The sequence below is a fragment of the Oncorhynchus gorbuscha genome, linkage group LG25, assembly GCF_021184085.1.
Source record: "Oncorhynchus gorbuscha isolate QuinsamMale2020 ecotype Even-year linkage group LG25, OgorEven_v1.0, whole genome shotgun sequence".
NCBI lineage: Eukaryota > Metazoa > Chordata > Actinopteri > Salmoniformes > Salmonidae > Oncorhynchus > Oncorhynchus gorbuscha.
In genome coordinates, this window is record NC_060197.1 from 32,093,837 (window position 1) to 32,115,302 (window position 21,466).

The 21,466-nt window shown below is 41.1% G+C and overlaps 1 protein-coding gene across 1 annotated transcript in view; it reads right to left on the reverse strand.

Annotated features, from left to right (window-relative positions):
* The window catches only part of LOC124014229 (phospholipid-transporting ATPase ABCA1-like), a 290,281-nt gene that overhangs the window by 229,115 nt on the left and 39,700 nt on the right, over positions 1–21,466 (reverse strand). The window contains exons 4-9 of the mRNA XM_046329029.1: positions 17,881–18,022; positions 17,481–17,608; positions 13,770–13,897; positions 11,839–12,036; positions 1,368–1,448; positions 912–1,119 (exon numbers count right to left, since the gene is read on the reverse strand). Coding sequence (XP_046184985.1) covers positions 912–1,119; positions 1,368–1,448; positions 11,839–12,036; positions 13,770–13,897; positions 17,481–17,608; positions 17,881–18,022 — 885 coding nt within the window. The remainder of the gene's footprint in view (positions 1–911; positions 1,120–1,367; positions 1,449–11,838; positions 12,037–13,769; positions 13,898–17,480; positions 17,609–17,880; positions 18,023–21,466) is intronic.

Below are 21,466 nucleotides of genomic sequence, written 5' to 3' on the forward strand. Positions count from 1 at the left end.
TTTGTTGTCATTGGAGGAAGCCTATTGCAGCCTATTTTTTTTAAACAAATCATCAGTGTTCACAGGAATTATACACATTCCACTTGACAAATGTGACCTTTGAAGCATTCATGAATGTCATTTCTGAACATGTTTCAGTGCCATGTCTGTGCTGTGTATACGTACTGTACATTACACAACATGGCTAGCTGTTTGACAGAACACCTGATCGAAGAACCCTTTTCACAACAATAATACGCTATTTCAAGGCTTGATATTGTTTAAGAATCAATGGATCGACAATATATAATTATTTTAAAATGTTCAAAAACTTCTATAAATATCACAATTGCCATATGCGTTTCCACATGGACTGTTGAACAATAAAATTCCTTTACAGTAAAATATAATTTACTGTTAATGACTAACATTGTTAAGGGACATTGAGGGAAAGTTTTGTGACCTCTGATGCAAACATTGTATGAAGGTCATCAACTATTTTGTGTTTTGGGAACCTATTTTTTGTATTGTCCCCACAAAGAAATATGTTCTGTTAACATCAAAGGAATGTTTTTTTGCACCCTAATACAAACATTGTATAATTGTCTACACAACTGGACAGATGTTGTGTTGTTATAACTTTTGGAGGGATTGTTTCTTATGCCTTTTACCACAATTAAATGAAATGTTCTGGGAACTTTCACAGAACCAATTTTGGCTTACTGGCAGGTGACTATACGACAATACAATACACTGTATCAAATAAAAATATAAGAACCATTTAGTGTCACAAAATTATAACATTTTGTGTCTGCTTCATAGTGTATCATCTGGTAGAGAACAACACCAAAACTGTTATGACAGTTTGACAGTACTTGTTTTCTAAAATATTTTCATAGGTCAAGGTATTGTGAACTATTAACAATACTTACTGGAACTGCGGTTCCTGGAATCAGATAATTCACTGTTTTCTGTGTAATTCCTCGTCAGTCCAGAGGCAGAGAAATTCATGGTGGTATTTCTGGAGTTGGAGTCTGGAGCTTTGCCACATAGTAGCATGTTCAGACTACCTAACGCATCCGCTCTGAAATCCAGCGTGTTAGCGGACTTGAACAGCATTGAGTTCTGCAACTTGTTCACCTGTATTGGTGAAGGGTGTTATTACAACAACAAATGATCAGAAAATGGCAGTGTAGTACTTCATTTATTGACTTGAAGACAACCAATTGATATGATTCTATCCATTATCATGCAATTGCTCAATAGACTTGTCTTGATATTTCCATACAGTGAGACATATACAGGGTGACACAGACACATACCGAATGTTACTAGATTTCCATGTAGGCCTACTATCCTTTCAGATGTTAAATAACTACCACACCAACCTCATCAATCACATGTATTGCATCTTCTGTAGTTCTCCCCACTAATCCAAATGTCTCTGCCGGATTCACATCCAAAGGTAACTAAATGAGGGAATAAGAAGTTGATTTAGCAAATGTTGTTGAGTAATATCCAATACATAATGCGTATTTGTTTTTAACAGGCTTAAGGGTATTAAAGGGGAAGTTCAGTATTTCACAACTTAATGTAAAATGCATGGTTCCTCAATCTGAATCCAACTGTTGCCCATAACTCCCATCGCTTTTAGCTTACAAGTTAGCTGATGTAATGGGTGTTTAAAACCATGGTGTAGTCCATTGTAGCCAATAGACTACTTTCAGAGTGAGGAACCATTTAACATAAAGTTGTAAAATACTGAACTTCCCCTTTTAGCTAACACCTCAAATGTTACATCAAACACCTCAGGTGTTAGCAATAAAAGTGGCCGACAGAGAGTATTTCTGTATTTCCCTGTTCAGGTGCATGTCCTCTCAGTTTAAAACAATGGTTGCTTGAGGACAAACAACACCATATTAAGTATAGTAACTGTTACATTGGAAGAAGAAAAAACCTAGACAAGGCATTTTTCCAATAGTGCTCTCCATCAAAATGTGTTAACTTAGTTCAAACATGGCCAAGAACAATATCTTCCCCAACAGTGCAGTGATCGTTTTAAGTGGATGTGTTTTTACAGAAATGGTAGGAATATGATTCATATCCATACCATGTATCTGATGGCTAGAGCACAATGGCCCAAGGGAGCCCAGCCAATGTACATGTCCTTAAACACTATCATTTCCATGTGTCCGGAGTATGTTGACATGAGTCCCTGGTGACCTTCACTGAGCAAAACATATCTCAAATTGAGAGAGAGAGAATCTTAATCCCCCTGTTGAGTTTATGAAAAGTATAAGACACAAAGTGTTTACGAATTCAAAGAAGTGTCACTCGAATCCCCGTTTATCCCGGCAATTGAGGCGGCCCTTATTCTGAGTACATTAATTTTGGTTCAATTTTAACCTCGGCAGCAACACAAGAGGAAGCTAAGACAAGCTGATTGGAAAAGCATGGGCATCTCACTTAGGACATTTTGGGTGAAACAGCTTGAATTCACATTCATGTTACAGTCTTTATTTCACACGTTATGTGTCATTTCTCAGCTGTGTTTCCAAAGGAGGCAAGAGCATGGTATGGGGTTACAAAAATAGAACACTAATTTCCTTGTGGACTAAAGAAACTACAAAGGTTAGTAAGACAGTGACCTTACTAGATTTAATGGGTACTGTAACTTCTTAATTAAGGAATGCCCCAAAATGATCCCTCAGGTTTGTGTTGTTTCAGAGTTCATAACACCCAAGCAGCACATTATGTTACTGAAAATATATACAGTACCAGTCAAAAGTTTGGACACACCTTCCGTAATTGCTGGACTATTAAGCGCACCTGAATATAAACCACACCAACAGATTTTTTTTTAAATATGTATTTTGTACATAAATACACCGCACATGTCTATAAGCCGCAGGTGCCTACCGGTACATTGAAACAAATTAACTTTACACAGCCTTTAAAGGAAACACGGCTTGTAACAAAAATAAATAGGCTTTAACGAAATACGGCTTGTAACAAAAATAAATAGGCTTTAACGAAACATGGCTTGTAACAAAAATTAAACAGCAGCCTACCAGTAAAGTCATTGGTCACTATCTTCCTCCTCCTGTGCACTGAAACCACTGAAGTCATCTCCTTCGGTGTCGGAGTTGAATAGCCTCAGAATTGCTTCATCTGATGTTGGATCGTTTTCATTGTCGCTCTCGTCCCTTTCATCCGGAGGCAAATTCCCCGCTGAACTGCCCTCAACAACACGCAGCAGTCCAGCCTTTCGAAACCCGTTGATGATAGTGGATTTTTTTGACAATGCTCCACGCTGTCAGGACCCACTGGCAGACTTGACCATAAGTGGCTCTTCGCATGCGGCCCGTTTTAGTGAAGGATTTCTCCCCACTTGTCATCCAAGCCTCCCACTGAACACGGAGTGCCACCTTAAATGCACGATTTACACTGATGTCCAGTGGCTGCAAATACTTTGTTGTTCCCCCAGGAATCACAGCTGGAATTGAGTTTGTCCTCTTGATGGCTTCTTTCACAGAATCTGTGATGTGGGCCCTCATGTTGTCCAACACGAGCAATGCCTTGTTCTTGTGAAAGAATCCTCCTGGTCGCTTGCCGTAACACTCCGTATGCCATTCATGCATTAGGCCTTCCGTCATCCATCCTTTCTTGTTCACTTTCATAACAATTCCTCTCGGGAATTTTTCTTTTGGCATCGTCATGCATTTAAAAATCAACACCGGTGGAAGATTTTCTCGCGATGCCGTGCAGTCCTTGGCCAGCTCTACCGCTATCTCTCTCTGAATGACCTTCTTGATCCAAATCAGTCAGGTTTCAAGACTAGTCATTCAACTGAAACTGCTCTTCTCTGTATCACGGAGGCGCTCCGCACTGCTAAAGCTAACTCTCTCTCCTCTGCTCTCCTCCTTCTAGACCTATCGGCTGCCTTCGATACTGTGAACCATCAGATCCTCCTCTCCAAATCAAATCAAATCAAATCAAATGTATTTATATAGCCCTTCGTACATCAGCTGATATCTCAAAGTGCTGTACACCCTCTCCGAGTTGGGCATCTCCGGCGCGGCCCACGCTTGGATTGCGTTCTACCTGACAGGTCGCTCCTACCAGGTGGCGTGGCGAGAATCTGTCTCCTCACCACGCGCTCTCACCACTGGTGTCCCCCAGGGCTCTGTTCTAGGCCCTCTCCTATTCTCGCTATACACCAAGTCACTTGGCTCTGTCATAACCTCACATGGTCTCTCCTATCATTGCTATGCAGACGACACACAATTAATCTTCTCCTTTCCCCCTTCTGATGACCAGGTGGCGAATCGCATCTCTGCATGTCTGGCAGACATATCAGTGTGGAGGACGGATCACCACCTCAAGCTGAACCTCGGCAAGACGGAGCTGCTCTTCCTCCCGGGGAAGGACTGCCCGTTCCATGATCTCGGCATCACGGTTGACAACTCCATTGTGTCCTCCTCCCAGAGCGCTAAGAACCTTGGCGTGATCCTGGACAACACCCTGTCGTTCTCAACTAACATCAAGGCGGTGGCCCGTTCCTGTAGGTTCATGCTCTACAACATCCGCAGAGTACGACCCTGCCTCACACAGGAAGCGGCGCAGGTCCTAATCCAGGCACTTGTCATCTCCCGTCTGGATTACTGCAACTCGCTGTTGGCTGGGCTCCCTGCCTGTGCCATTAAACCCCTACAACTCATCCAGAACGCCGCTGCCCGTCTGGTGTTCAACCTTCCCAAGTTCTCTCACGTCACCCCGCTCCTCCGCTCTCTCCACTGGCTTCCAGTTGAAGCTTGCATCCGCTACAAGACCATGGTGCTTGCCTACGGAGCTGTGAGGGGAACGGCACCTCAGTACCTCCAGGCTCTGATCAGGCCCTACACCCAAACAAGGGCACTGCGTTCATCCACCTCTGGCCTGCTCGCCTCCCTACCACTGAGGAAGTACAGTTCCCGCTCAGCCCAGTCAAAACTGTTCGCTGCTCTGGCCCCCCAATGGTGGAACAAACTCCCTCATGACGCCAGGACAGCGGAGTCAATCACCACCTTCCGGAGACACCTGAAACCCCACCTCTTTAAGGAATACCTAGGATAGGATAAGTAATCCTTCTCACCCCCCCCCTTTAAGATTTAGATGCACTATTGTAAAGTGACTGTTCTACTGGATGTCATAAAGTGAATGCACCAATAAGAGCGTCTGCTAAATGACTTAAATGTAAATGTAAATGTAAAGATGAAGTGCGTTTTTTCATGCCCAGTTGTTTTTCAGCGTGACGGATGATTCGCCTTTCCTGTTGACAGTCCGAGTGAGAGGCAGGTCAAACGTCAGAGGAACCTCATCCATATTCATGATGTCGTGCGGGCCGATGGAATGCTCCTCTATCTTTGCATCAGTGAATTTGCGGAAGTTTGAAACTTTTTCCTCGTAGTCGGCAGGGAGCTGCTGACACAGACTCGTCCGTACCCTGATGGACAGGCCCTTACGTCTCATAAATCTTAGACACCACGGTGGTCCACCTCTAAAATCCTCAAACTTCATTGCGGTGGCGATTGTTTTGGCTTTCTGTCGGATCTGCACAGTTGAAACACCTCGGCCGTCTGCTCTCTATATGTTGACCCAGTCTTCAAGCTAATTTTCTGGTTCGGGCCATCTGCTTTTCTTCCCTCTGAAAGCTTTTGTCGTCTTTTTGCACTGAGTCAGTTCCTCACGCTGCTGTTTCCAACGTCTTATCATTGACTCATTAAGGCCAAGCTCCCGTGCAACAGCTCTATTCCCTTTTCCAACAGCCAGATCGATCGCCTTCAACTTGAAAGCTGCATCATATGCATTTCTCCGTGTCTTTGCCATGATCAGGGTGACAAAATGACTACCGTAATCAGAATGATGGGAAGTTTGAGCGCGCTCGATTTACGTCACGGTGATCAGTTTTTTTGGCGGCATGTATCTTGTGAAAGCGGGAAAAATCCATAAATTAGCCGCGTCATTGTATGAACCGCGAGGTTCAAAGCGTGGGAAAAAAAGTAGCGGCTTATAGTCCAGCAATTACGGTATTCCAGGGTTTCCTTAGTTGTTGCTATTTTCTACATTGTAGAATAAAAGTGAAGACATCACAACTACGAAATAACACATATGGAATCATGTAGTAACCAAAAAAGGTGTTAAACAAATCAAAATATATTTTATATTTGAGATTCTTCAAAGTAGCCACCCTTTGCCTTGATGACAAATTTGCACACTCTTGGCATTATTTATATATATATATATATATATATATCGTTATATTATTGTCACAAAATGAGTCAGGGACAAAAACTATTGTTCCTGTGTACTTCCATGTACTTTCAAATCATATAAAAAGTAATAAAACTGGTTATTATTATATATTTATCCTATGATAAGTGCTACGTAGGTTTACACAGTACACCGAAACGTCTGTACTTTTTCGATACTAGAACATAGTTCGGTACTAGAATTGTTTTTACTTTCGGTACTTCCGTGTGTCTCACGTCATATATGGATTGAGAGCATTGAGTCTGTCTAGTATTTTGTCTGAATCTTCTCAGTGAGCAGTAGTAACAAAGTTTATGGATATACTGACAAGATACATGTCTCTCCGCCCTAACAATAGGAGCCGTTGTCCACAAAGCGGCACGGCAGACTTTCTAGCTTCCGCCTTTCCTTTCTTTGGATTGGTGGATACATTTCGTCATTGTAATCCATTTTTGAAAATTTGGTAAAGGTTGTTGACGTCAACTGCTGGTATTAAATGGAGAGAGATGCTATGATACTAGCCTCACGCCATGAATATGCATAGCCGGCAGCATGGCTTCTTCTAATGAAAACATCATACCTCTACGCCCGCAGCTTGTTGACAAAACAGATTACAGAGGAGATGAGGACCAGCCCACATAAACTATTAAGCAAAATGTGACCAAAGCAGTGCAGCGCAAGGGAGATTTAGTTCCAAAATGACATAAATGACACATTTTACACGTTAGATTTGCATTGTAACGTTATTATTAGACTACATTTTTATTATTTTTGAGTGACAAATACATCAACATATATTCCGCATGACATTCATGTTAGCTTTATGTGAAATGCACTGATAACTTGACAGCAATATACAGTATTTAGACTATTTGTCTAGACTTGCTAGCAGTAGCCACTAGCCAGCAAGCAGGGTTGTCACTAGTTACCACAGCCACAAAGTCACAAACCCCACCTATTTCTATAATTTATTTTCTTAAATTGTGATTTTAAACCTAACCTTAACCACACCGCTAACCTTATACCTAATCCTAACCTTAATTTAAGACAAAAAAGATACTTTTATGAATCATAGATGAGCAAATTAACCCTGATATGTATTAAATTACATTTTAAAACGGCTTACATGTAATTGTAAAAAAAAAGTATCCGATATGGTTTCGCATCTGGAAAACGTAAGGTATTCTTCTGTTATTTAATATGGTGTTTTATTTTTGCAAGAAATTTAATATAGAATAGAAGATATTCCATTTTTTTCTATTTGTTCTACCAGTTATCAACATATTGTTAAATGTAAAAAAATAAATACATAGGCCCAGTGGTTATTCTGTGCCTTTACCTAATACATTTTTTTATTTTGCTGTGGTATCGTTTTGTTATCAAATATCATTTTGCTATTGAGTATCGTTTCGGTATCATGATATTAAACCTGGAATTGGTTTTGAGGTAAAACATCTGTTATCATAACAACACTACTAGTTTGTAAGATGTTAAATTATATTTATACTGTTGATGCCATTGACATAATGTATTGTACTTGTTCCGACAGCCATCAGTGCTCAGGCAACAGGTAGCCTTGCAGTTAGAGCTTTGGGCCATTAACCGAAAGGTTGCTTGTTCGAATACCCAAGCCGTCTACGTGAAAATGTGTCAATGTGCCCTTGAGCAAAGCACTTAAACTTAATTTGCTCCAGGTGCACTGCACTGCTATGGCTGATCCTGTAAAAATGTCACCTATCTGTTGTATGCGTTTTAATCACTGTGTGTATTCTACACCGGTGACAAATCCTATTTGCCCTATGGGGATCAATAACGTTTTTTGAATTAAATTAATTTAAGGTCAAAACATCTTATTTTCATACATTTCTAACCTACTGTGCACCTTGACCATTGTATGACAGAAGTCGAGAGCACCAGTTACTTACTGTCCAACACCTCCTATGACCTCACTATCTATCGTGCACTGTGCTAAGCTGCAACAAATGTCCAAATCACCCACTACCACTCAACTCTGTCTCGATAAACCCTGTCTCTTTTTTCTTTCTTTCTTTAAGTCCCTTTCTTTATATTTTTGTTATCAACACTTTTCCGCAACTCCCATCTCTCTGAGTGTGAAAGAATGTTTTTCCAGCTCCATTTTGCTCGGAGCTTGTCTGGCTTTCTTGTCTATGACTGAAAATGCCTCCGGGCTTAAGTTGCTCAAATGGCTTTTTTTTCCGCCTGTGTACTTCTTGCCTTATCATTTATTTATTGCTTTTGCTGTCCCATACACTTTCTCTCAAAGATAAACTTGTGCACTCTTTTGTAGCCTCCACTGGAAATAATGTTTAAATGAAATCAAGAAAATATCAATTTTTATTCAAACAAATTGAATTGCTTTTACCTTACTATGGCCACTGGAGAAGCATAGAGAACAAACTTCAATTAAAGAGGTAATGCAAACATTTTGGCTTTGATGCTCTAGAGGCAAAAAGGTTCCCCTAAATGGACAGATACAGTGCATTTGGGAAGTTTTCCGGACCCTGTCCTTTTTCCACATTTTGTTACAGCCTTATTCTAAAATGGATTAAATGAAAAAAATAATTGTCAATCTAAACACAATACCCCATAATGACAAAACGAAAACAAGTTTCTAGACATTTTTACAAATGTAAACTGAGATATATTATTTACATAAGTATTCAGACCCTTTGCTATGAGACATGAAATTGAGCTCAGGTGCATACTGTTTCCATTGATCATCCTTGATATGTTTCTAAACTTGAATGGAATCCACCTGTGGTAAATTAAATTGATTGGACATGTTTTGGAAAGGCACACACCTGTCTATATAAGGTCCCACAGTTGACAGTGCATGTCAGAGAAAAAAAACCAAGCCATGAGTTTGAAGGAATTCAAATCAAATCAAATCCAATTTTATTTGTCACATACACATGGTTAGCAGATGTTAATGCGAGTGTAGCGAAATGCTTGTGCTTCTAGTTCCGACAATGCAGTGATAACCAACAAGTAATCTAACTAACAATTCCAAAACTACTGTCTTATACACAGTGTAAGAGGATAAAGAATATGTACATAAGGATATATGAATGAGTGATGGTACAGAGCAGCATACAGTAGATGGTATCGAGTACAGTATATACATATGAGATGAGTATGTAGACAAAGTAAACAAAGTGGCATAGTTAAAGTGGCTAGTGATACATGTATTACATAAGGCTGCAGAATTGTCTGTAGAGCTCCGAGACAGGATTGTGTCGAGGCACAGATCTGGGAAAGGGTACCAAAAAATGTCTGCAGCATTGAAGATCCCCAAGAACACATTGGCCTCCATCATTCTTAAATGAAAGAAGTTTGGCACCACCAAGACTCTTCCTAGAGCTGGCCTACCAGCCAAACTGTGCAATTGGGGGAGAAGGGCTTTGGTCAGGGAGGTGACCGAGAACCCAATGGTCACTCTGACAGAGCTCCAGAGATCCTCTGTGGAGATGGGAGGACCTTCCAGAAGGACAACCAGCACTCTGCAGCCCTCCACCAATCAGGCCTTTATGGTAGAGTGGCCAGATGGAAGCCACTCATCAGTAAATGGCACATGACAGACCGCTTAGAGTTTTCTAAAAGCCACCTAAAGGACTCTCAGACCATGAAAAACAAGATTCTTTGGTCTGATGAAACCAAGATTGAACTCTTTGGCCTGATTGCCAAGAGTCACGTCCGGACGAAACCTGGCACCATCCCTATGGTGAAGCATGGTGGTGGCAGCATCATGCTGTGGGGATGTTTTTCAGCGGCAGGGACTGGGAGACTAGTCAGGATTGAGGGAAAGATGTACGGAACAAAGTACAAAGAGATCCTTCAGAAAAACCTCTCCAGAGCTCTCAGGAACTCAGACTGGGGCGAAGGTTCCCCTTCCAACAGGCCAACGACCCTAAGCACACAGCCAAGATTACGCACGAGTGGCTTCGGGACAAGTCTTTGAATGTTCTTGATTGGCCCAGCCAGAGCCCGGACATGAACCCAATCGAACATCTCTGGAGAGATCTGAAAATAGCTGTGTAGTGATGCTCCCCATCCAACCTGACAGAGGTTTAGAGGATCTGCAGAGAAGAATGGGAGAAACTCCCCAAATACATGTGTACCAAGCTTGTAGCGTCATACCCAAGAAGACTCAAGGCTGTAATCGCTGCAAAAGATGCTTCAACAAAGTACTGAATAAAGGGTCTGAATACTTACGTAAATTTCAGTTTTATATTTGTCTAAAAACCTGTTTTTGCATTTGTCATTATGGGGTTTTATGTGTAGATTGATGAGGCAAAAAAACTATATAATACTTTTTTTAATAAGGCTATAACAACAAAATGTGGATTAAAGTCAAGGGCTTTCCGAAATACACTGCATTTTGCCCAGAATTGACCTCATTTGACTAAAAGGGATACAACTCCCAACGCCCATGAGCAAAAGCATTTTGTTTGCCGAAAACTAGGTATTGTGTGGTTCCATGAGTTTAGTAACATAACTTCCATCCAGCCTCTTTAACAGAGCAAAAATCTCAGCTTCTCAGGCTTAGGGAAAATCTCTCACCTTGGGTTTATTCAAAAATACTTTTCCCCGACAGCCGTCCAAACGGTTATACCACCATGCCAACATATTGAGACAGATACACTCTCACATATTTCAAATGTGCAATAAACAACGCAGGTTAAGATGGTGATTGTCTTGGACAGTTTTGACCTTAGGATGCTCTGTTCGATGCAAGATTGAAAAAGTGAACTCCCGGAGACTGTGAGATTCAGTAATGAAAATACTCCAGAGAAAATGATCTACAATATTAACCTAAATGATTGCCGACTCCACAATATTGTATAATACTGTATATATCCAATTCAATGCACTGTTGAGGCCCTTTGGTTTACTGCGAGCTAAAAGGAATAAGTAAGTAAGTCCAATTTAATGTTTTCTTTGCTTCTTAGAAACTATGCAGCTCAATAGAACTAAAATATGTATTATTATAGAGCAGTATTAAGTTGAGTGTTACAGCTGCACAGGATGTGCCTGCAATTTGACAGTAACAAGCTACAATTGACTACAGTCTAAGAACTCCTTATTTAGCCTTAATATGTGTTCCCTACTTGGTGACATGTGGATGTCTTGGACTGAAAATAGCCACTAATTTCAAATCACCAATATGCCACATGCCACAACCATCAGCCAGTGACTACCATAGATTTCAAACAATTCAGATCCAAAAGAGAGAAAAGGTCAGTGAAATACGATGCTGCTCCATTACATGCACTGTGTGTCACAGTGAAACAAACAACACAATTGAAGATGGAATCTGCATTACGGGAAACAGCGCCACTGTTATTGCATCGAGCAGTGTGGGGTATTCTTCTGTTCTATCGCGTGTGCAATGATGTCAGAGGGAGAAACAAAACAGTGTCAATTGTTTGCTGTAACATCTTTGTTGTTGTAATATCCCAAACGGACTTGGCCGTTTCACCAGTAAGGATTCCAGGCGTAAGGTAAATTGACAGCATTCAAGTTGTAAGCCTAATTCCAATTACTTACGTTGGTGAGTATCTTGCTTGTATTCAGGTTTTGTAGGAAAACTTCCTTGGCTCGTCTCATCTGTTGTGCTGGGAGGGAGCAGCTGACATTCTGAAAGGCCTCCTTGTCAGACGCGCTGGTGAATTCCATATATCTATCAAGTGTTGTTCCATTGCAGAGGGTGGTTCTCAGGTCGTCCTGCCTTGAAATGCCCATCATCTTGTTAAAGGATATGAGGAGTGTCAGAAGTGAAAGAAACCTATCTGATTCAGTGTTCAGTTTTTGTACTTTGCACATATGCACATGAGCAGACAGACACAGACAACACACACACGCTACCCCTGGCCCACGCACACATTAGACAGTGAGTGGAGGAGATGGTGATCTCCTAATCCTTGTGCATTCTATCTGAACACCCTTGTCAGGGAATTGTGTACTGCCTGGCACACATAATTGTCTTCCTCCACATCTTCTGATATCAGTTGGAGCAGTGTATCAATTGGGAACATCTGAATGGGTCGCTCATAGATCACACTTACAGTATAGCTTTATTTCACACAAACACAAAGACAAAGGTCCCAGCCAGGTAAAGCAGTGTTCCTCAATCAACTACTGGGGGAACCCCAAGTATTCACACTTGGGAACCCCCAAGGCTAACACACCTGATTTTACTCCATGATCTCGCCATCACGGTTGACAACTCCATTGTGTCCTCCTCCCAGAGCGCTAAGAACCTTGGCGTGATCCTGGACAACAAACTGTCGTTCTCAACTAACATCAAGGCGGTGGCCCGTTCCTGTAGGTTCATGCTCTACAACATCCGCAGAGTACGACCCTGCCTCACACAGGAAGCGGCGCAGGTCCTAATCCAGGCACTTGTCATCTCTCGTCTGGATTACTGCAACTCGCTGTTGGCTGGGCTCCCTGCCTGTGCCATTAAACCCCTACAACTCATCCAGAACGCCGCAGCCCGTCTAGTGTTCAACCTTCCCAAGTTCTCTCACGTCACCCCGCTCCTCCGCTCTCTCCACTGGCTTCCAGTTGAAGCTCGCATCCGCTACAAGACCATGGTGCTTGCCTACGGAGCTGTGAGGGGAACGGCACCTCAGTACCTCCAGGCTCTGATCAGGCCCTACACCCAAATAAGGGCACTGCGTTCATCCACCTCTGGCCTGCTCGCCTCCCTACCACTGAGGAAGTACAGTTCCCGCTCAACTCAGTCAAAACTGTTCGCTGCTCTGGCTCCCCAATGGTGGAACAAACTCCCTCACGACGCCAGGACAGCGGAGTCAATCACCACCTTCCGGAGACACCTGAAACCCCACCTCTTTAAGGAATACCTAGGATAGGATAAAGTAATCCTTCTCACCCCCTCCCCCTTAAAATATTTAGATGCACTATTGTAAAGTGGTTGTTCCACTGGATGTCATAAGGTGAATGCACCAATTTGTAAGTCGCTCTGGATAAGAGCGTCTGCTAAATGACTTAAATGTAAATGTAATCAGGGACTTGGGGATTAGTAAAATGAGTTGAACCAGGTGTGTTAGTGCTGGGCTTGAACAAAGATGAAAATAATGTCCTTGCAATTCAGTGATATGTTCAATCATTTTGGGAGGTAGGTAGTAGCCTAGAGGTTGGAGAGGTCCCTGGTTTGAATCAACAGCTGGGTACTAAAAGAAGTGCAAGACTGCTTGTCTCTTATCCCAACTACAATCTCCAACCATTTTGCTCTTGAACAAGACGTTTAAAAACTGGCTCTAGCGCCACTGCACCCTTGCTGAAAAGTCTGTGTTCGTGTGTTGTGTGGGCAAAGTGTTTAAGAGAAAAGCAGGCAAATAAAGTTGTGTTGTGTTTGTTAAGAGTGCAATGTTGTTTCCGGACCTTTCTGCACATATTTTGCATGCAGTACTATGACGTGAAATAAATGTGTGTGTGGCGTTTTGCTGACTCACCTCATTCCGGTGAATATTTGAGTTCGTCAGACTGTTGACTACTGTCAATGGCATGGACAAGTTCTTCTTCAGATATGCGGTGAACATTTCATTGTCATTTAGGATACTTCTCAGAGGAATGGGCTGACCTTAAACAGGAAGGGAGAGAAGAGAACAAGTTGTGTTTTCGCGTTAGAATGGATCTGGGGTGAAAACTATTTTTGAGGGAGCTGTGTCATTCTTTTGGGAAGATGGAATGCAATATACTCCCTAAAAGTGTCAAACATCAAAGATTGGGAGATATTTCTGAAAGAGGTGATGTTCCTTTCTCATGTTGTTGTTGACAGCATTAGGTGTAGAATTCCCCAGAGTGCTTTGCTTTGATTTGTTTACTCATCACTTTGGAGGGCATTGGGTCATAAACTACTGATGAATCAGAATTGAAATTGTATTGTATTCTCCAAGTGAATGTTGCAATAAAATGTGGATAAGAGCGAGGGAGGGTCGAACAGTTGAATTGTTTTAGTGAGAGCTCGCACATCATTGCTAAACGTGTATCAGTCAGTTAAGTAGCCATTTTGTGCTGATGATAATAATAAATTGCATTTCTATAGCACTTTTCATAACAATCTCAAAGTGCTTCAAAAGCAAAACAGTAAAAGCGGTACATCATCATGAGTAGCCTACCTATAGTTAGGTCAACCAATACATCATCATGAGTAGCCTAGCTTTAGTAAGGTCAACCAATACATCATCATGAGTAGCCTAGCTTTAGTAAGGTCAACCAATACATCATCATGAGTAGCCTAGCTTTAGTAAGGTCAACCAATACATCATCATGAGTAGCCTACCTATAGTTAGGTCAACCAATACATCATCATGAGTAGCCTAGCTTTAGTAAGGTCAACCAATACATCATCATGAGTAGCCTAGCTTTAGTAAGGTCAACCAATACATCATCATGAGTAGCCTAGCTTTAGTAAGGTCAACCAATACATCATCATGAGTAGCCTACCTATAGTTAGGTCAACCAATACATCATCATGAGTAGCCTTGCTTTAGTAAGGTCAACCAATACATCATCATGAGTAGCCTAGCTTTAGTAAGGTCAACCAATACATCATCATGAGTAGCCTTGCTTTAGTAAGGTCAACCAATACATCATCATGAGTAGCCTAGCTTTAGTAAGGTCAACCAATAGAGGCCAAGTTTTTGAGTGCATGCATCCTCCAAAGATGGAGAGGGACAGTTCAGAGGAAGGGGGTCAGGGAGATGGTTGATAAAGATTGAGTCTGGTGACGATCATGTAGAGGGCTACTCTGGGAACCAGCCTGAGTCGAGTAGCAACTGGACTTCTCCTCCTCCAGAATGTATGGTACCCACTTGGGTGATGCCTCAGCAGCTCTGGGAGCCAGAAAGCTCACCACACACAGTTCAGAGTAGGAGCCAGCTGTCCACACTACGAGCCCAAGCTTCAAACGACTCTTCAATATATATTTTCAAAAGACCAGGAACCATCAACCAGATGATACAAAAAAGCTGGTACAGTGTCCAGATGCATCATTCAAACAAAAACAATTAGCCAGCTAGCTATATATTCCCTCTGATAGTCATGATTGCAGCGACAAAATCAAAACCAATCGACTGTTGAATGCAAACCTCTCCGCTTTGAATGAGAATGTAAGGGTGCAGCTCACAAGCAAAATACATCCCAGTACTAGTTTCCTGTGCAGTGGTTAGCTACTAGGCTACATGGTTCAGTTAAATATTCTAGAGTAAATAAATATAACATAATGAAATCTGTTATGGAACTAATTTCAATATTGGTGGATATGCTAAGGACTTTTTAACTTAAACGACAAGTAGAGCTACTCATACTATCAAAATACTCGTAATAATACTGTACTCTTACGAATAATATCCTTTTACTAGCACTATGACCTTACTAATACTATATCCTCTTACTATCACTATACTCTTACTACCATTATACTCTTACTATCACTTAACTCTTACTATCACTACACTCGTACTAGTACTACACTCTTCTAATACTACATTTTTAATAATACTACACCCTTACTATAACTACATGTTTACTAGCACTACACTTTTACTATCACCATACTCTTGCAATCTCTATGATCTTACTAATAATACAGTGTTACTAATACTACACTCTTACTATCACTACACTCTTATTAATACTACACTCTTACCAATACTACACTATTGCTCTCACTATACTCTTACCAATGCTATACTATTAATGGTACTATACCCTTACTGATACTCTTACTAATACCCATACTAATACTATACTATTACTACCACTATACTCTTTCTAGTACTATAATCGTACTACTACCATACTCGTCCTATCACTATACTCTTACTGTCGCTATACTCTCACTATCACTATACTCTTAATATCACTATACTCATAGTGATACTATACTCTTACCAATACTGTACTCTTACTAATACTATACTAGTACTATCACTATAATCTTAATATCACTATACTCGTACTAGTACTATACTCATACAAATTATATACTCTTACTAATGCTATACTCTTACTAATACTATACTCTGACTATCAATATACTCTTACCAATACTATACTCTTACTTGTACTATTCGCTTACTAATACTATACATATACTAATCTTATACACATGCTAATACTATACCCATACTACCACTATACTCTTGCTAACACCATACTCATGCTGCCACTATTCTCGTACTAATGCTATACACTTGCTAATACTATAACCATACTGCCACTATACTCTTGCTACTACTATACTCATACTACCACTATGCTCTTACAAATACTATACACTTACCAATAGTATACACGTATTACTACCTCTGTCGTTATCATTGTAACACCACCAATCAGGTAGGACAACATTTCGCTAACATGTCAAAACCAAAAACATGCTCTCGCCTCCGACTGAACTTGGTTGCCGGACGAGATTGTCGTCCCCACCCTAGCACATTTAATCATCTCCGGTGAGAAGCACAATACAGTCACCTTTGCCATCCCTATCCCTTTGATATTCCTCTGCTTCTTGCTTGTGTTAATGACCTTTCGCCATCTCGCCTCAGACAGCGTATCCCATTAATTAAGCTGTGGCACAGATCTCTGATGGATTTAATCTTGTATATTACAAGCCCGCGACCCCAAAATGCAAATGTGGTTTTCAGTGTGGTGTTTGTGCGAGGCTCAACAATGGCCAAGCCCCCTTTTGCCTATTTGCAAATTAGTTGCCTTATGAAAATCTTAATATCATCAGGCTAAATGAGCCAAATGCAAAGTAACAACTTATAAAGATAAACGATCTGCCACTTCACACAGAAAATTGGATCATAAATAATCAGTTGTCATCGTTTTTCAAGGGATGTTGGAGAATAACAAAATTGTGAATAGGCTACTCTCGTTGATGGAGGACCTTGGTCAAATCCATGGCGAAGTGATTGTCAGTCTGGTAATGTATTATACTGTTCAAATTACTGCTGAACCAGTAATTGGACAAGCTGTAAAAGCTTTATTATTCATGAGATTTTCAGGGTTTGGTTTAAGACTTAGTTTTGAACAGTGGGTACTGGATCGGTGGAGTTTGTGTGCCAAAGTAGACCACCACTCCAAAGGGCTCGTGATTTTCCAGGGCCCTAAAAAACAGTTTGAACAATTTGAGTTGAAATGTTGAAATACTGTACCGTTTGCAGGGTAAGATGTCTGTATAATCAAAGCCCAATGGTCCACATCCTCTGAAAGCCTCTGGAACTTGGTTAGGATGGATCTGTTTGCCAGAAGTGACTGCAGCTCGATCAACATCCCAGCAATTCTGGTTAGACAGAGGAAGGTTGAGAAAAGTAACATTATTCAAGAAAAATCTTAAATAAACAAACAAACAAACTTCATGGCTAAATAAACATAGCTATAACATTTTTCACATATGTTATAACTCACATCCTCAAACAATATCAATGGCCAAATGAGCATCACAACTTACCATTATCAAGGTGAAATAATGTAAGTCAAACTAGGACATATTGAAGTACATTTGGAAATTGTCACTGTATGGAAATTGGTTGAAATGGTTGCCCTTCTACATACATGGAATTGTTGAAGTTGTTGACTTGTCCTGGTGCTTCTCCTGGCGTGGGATGGTTTACACAGGGGTTGCCTATGTTACACATCATGCCTTGAAGCCAAGGCAGCAAGCCGGAGGACGGCATGGCGTTATTTGGATAATGACCTGGAACCAGAAAGATAATTTCCTTTCATACATGACCACCAAAAAGTCCTCATCCTCCACTTTCCTTCAAAGATACATACTGCAGTCAGAGATAGAAGAGGAAGTGAGACCTTCCGCTCCCTAATTGTTTTTGTTTCGATGGAAGTTAAGGAACAAAGTAGACGAGACCCAGCTGCTATTGCATTGCGGACCTGACCATTTTTTTCATTGGTAAAGACCATCTTAATTTATCCACCCAAATTGTCTGGAATGTCCTCAGATGCCGGCTTCCATTTAGTGAATTGATTGGTGTGTGTCTGTGTGTTCTGTCTTAGCCATCTTAATATGGTCAGCTGATGACCACCTAACCCATCAGCTGGCTCAGCAGTCATCTTAAATAGGCACTTGGCCACATTGATAGTTGAATTTGACATTTCATTGGAGAACTCATAACCAGTTTGGTATACATTTTAGGACATCCCTACTCACCATGCTAAATGTCCCTACTTACAGTGCATTTGGAAAGGATGCAGACCCCTTCACATTTTGATTCGTTACAGCCTTCTTCTAAAATGGATTAAATTATTTTTCTCCTCATCAATCTACACACAATACCCCATAATCACTATGCAAAAAAACAGTTTTTTTTATATCACATTTACATAAGTATTCAGACCCTTTACTCAGTACTTTGTTGAAGACCTTTGGCAGCAATTACAGCCTAGAGATTTCTTGGGTACAAGCTTGGCACACCGGTATTTGCGGTATTTGAGTTTCTCCCAATCTTCTCTGAAGCTACTCTCAAGCTCTGTCAGATTGGATGGGGGTGTTGCTGCGCAGCTATTTTCAGGTCTTAGGGTCATTGTCCTGTTAGAAGGTGAACCTTCTCCCCAGTCTGAGATCCTGAGCACTCTGGAGCAGGTTTTCATCAAGGATCTCTCTGTACTTTCTTCTGTTCATCTTTCCCTCGATCCTGACTAGTCTCCCAGTCCCTGCCGCTGAAAAATATCCCCACAGCATGATGCTGACACCACCATGTTTGACCGTAGGTATGGTGCCAGGAAGAAGTGACGCTTGCTATTCAGGACAAAGAGTTCATTCTTGGTTTCATTAGCCCGGAGAATCTTGCTTCTCATGGTCTGAGAGTCCTTTAGGTGGATTTTAGCAAACTCCAAGCTGGTTGTCATGTGCCTTTTACTGACAAGTGGTTTACGTCTAGCCACTCTACCATAAAGGCCTGATTGGTGGAGTGCTGCAGAGACGGTTGTCCTTCTGTAAGGTTCTACCATCTCCACAGAGGAACTTTGAAGCTCTGTCAGAGTGTCCATCGAGTTCTTGGTCGCCTCCCTGACCCTTTTCCCCCAATTGCTTGGTTTGGCCAGGTGGCCAGCTCTAGGAAGAGCCTTGGTGGTTCCAAACTTCTTCCATTTAGGAGGAAGCGAATGTGGGGACATTCAACTCTGCATAAATGCTTTGGTACACTTCCCCAGATCTGTGCCTCGACACAATCCTGTCTCGGAGCTCTACAGACAATTCCTTCGACCTCATGGCTTGTTTTTTTCTCTGACATGCACTGTCAACTGTGGGACCTTATATAGACAGTATTGTGCCTTTTCAAATAATGTCCAATCAATTGAATTTACCAGAGGTGGGCTCCAATCAAGTTTTAGAAACAGGATGCACCTGAGCTCAATTTCAAGTCTCATAGCAAAGGGTCTGAATACTTATGTAAATAAGGTATTTCTGTATATTTATTTGTATAAATTAGCAAACATTTATAAACAACTGTTTTTGCTTTGTCGTTATGGAGTATTCTGTGTAGATTGATGAGCAACAATGTGGATTTAATATATTTTAGAAGGAGGCTGTAACGTAACGGAATGTGGGAAAAGTCAAGGGGTCTGAATAATTTCCGAATGCACTGTATGTATCTAGGGAGTAGCGGTGTCCTAAAATGTACATCATACTAATGAGAGTTTGTAAGGGGATTGATACTGAACAGTGTGTGTCACGGTGGACAGTAGGACATTTGCTGGTCCATGGTGACATTGCTTCTTTTTTCAGGTGACCAAGTTACAGAAGAAGATGCAGAAAGGAAATGACAAGTTTGCATTTCATGATTAGAAATGTTGTGATTGGAGTGCATTGGATGACATTTTTGGGGGACTATGTCACAGTGAATTATTTCCCATTTTGGCATACAAAGGGAGCTAGTATGTCACCCTTTATGCACCCTTTATAGCAGGTGTACTATTTGAGAAGGTCCAGTCACACAAACATCCTAGGTAGCAAAGGTTTGAATGGATATCATAATTTATCAGCGTATTAACAAACCTCCTCCCCACAACCCATGTGACCCCAAACAGTTCACACCCTTCTTGTTGGCAGAGAGAATATTTTGCTGTTTTAATGCTAATTTCCTGAAATTCTACACATTTTGCCATGTCTTATGTGTGTTCATATGATAGCAGGGGTTCGTCTGAAGAGGGGTAAGGATCGGACCAAGATGCAGCGTGGTAAGTGTTCATGACGATTTATTAAAACTAACTGAACATTGAAATACAAAACAATAAACGATGTGATGAAGACGAAAACCGAAACAGTACCTTGTGGCGACAAACACTCACACGGAAACAAACACCCAAAAACCAACAGTGTAACCCAGGCTAGCTTCAGTGGGGCAAAAAAGTATTTAGTCAGCCACCAAGTGTGCAAGTTCTCCCACTTAAAAAGATGAGAGAGGCCTGTAATTTTCATCATAGAAAAAATCCAGAAAATCACATTGTAGGATTTGTAATGAATTTATTTGCAAATTATGGTGGAAAAAAGGTATTTGGTCACCTACAAACAAGCAAGATTTGTGGCTCTCACAGACCTGTAAGAGGCTCCTCCTCTGTCCTGGTCTTGTATGTCTTCCATTTCCTAATAATTGCTCCCACAGTTGATTGCAGATTCAGTCTTCCCAGCCTGGTGCAGGTCTACAATTTTGTTTCTGGTGTCCTTTGACAGCTCTTTGGTCTTGGCCATAGTGGAGTTTGGAGTGTGACTGTTTGAGGTTGTGGACAGGTGTCTTTTATACTGATAACAAGTTCAAACAGGTGCCATTAATACAGGTAACGAGTGGAGGACAGAGGAGCCTCTTACAGGTCTGTGAGAGCCATAACTCTTGCTTGTTTGTAGGTGACCAAATACTTATTTTCCACCATAATTTGCAAATAAATTCATAAAACATCCTACAATGTGATTTTCTCTATTTTTTCCCTCATGTTGTCTGTCATAGTTGAAGTGTACCTATGATGAAAATTACAGGCCTCTCTCATCTTTTTAAGTGGGAGAACTTGCACAATTGGTGGCTGACTAACTACTTTTTTGCCCCACTGTAAGTATGGTTCTCAATCAGAGACAACTCACGACACCTGCCTCTGATTGAGAACCATACTAGGCTGAACACAAAAACCAACATAG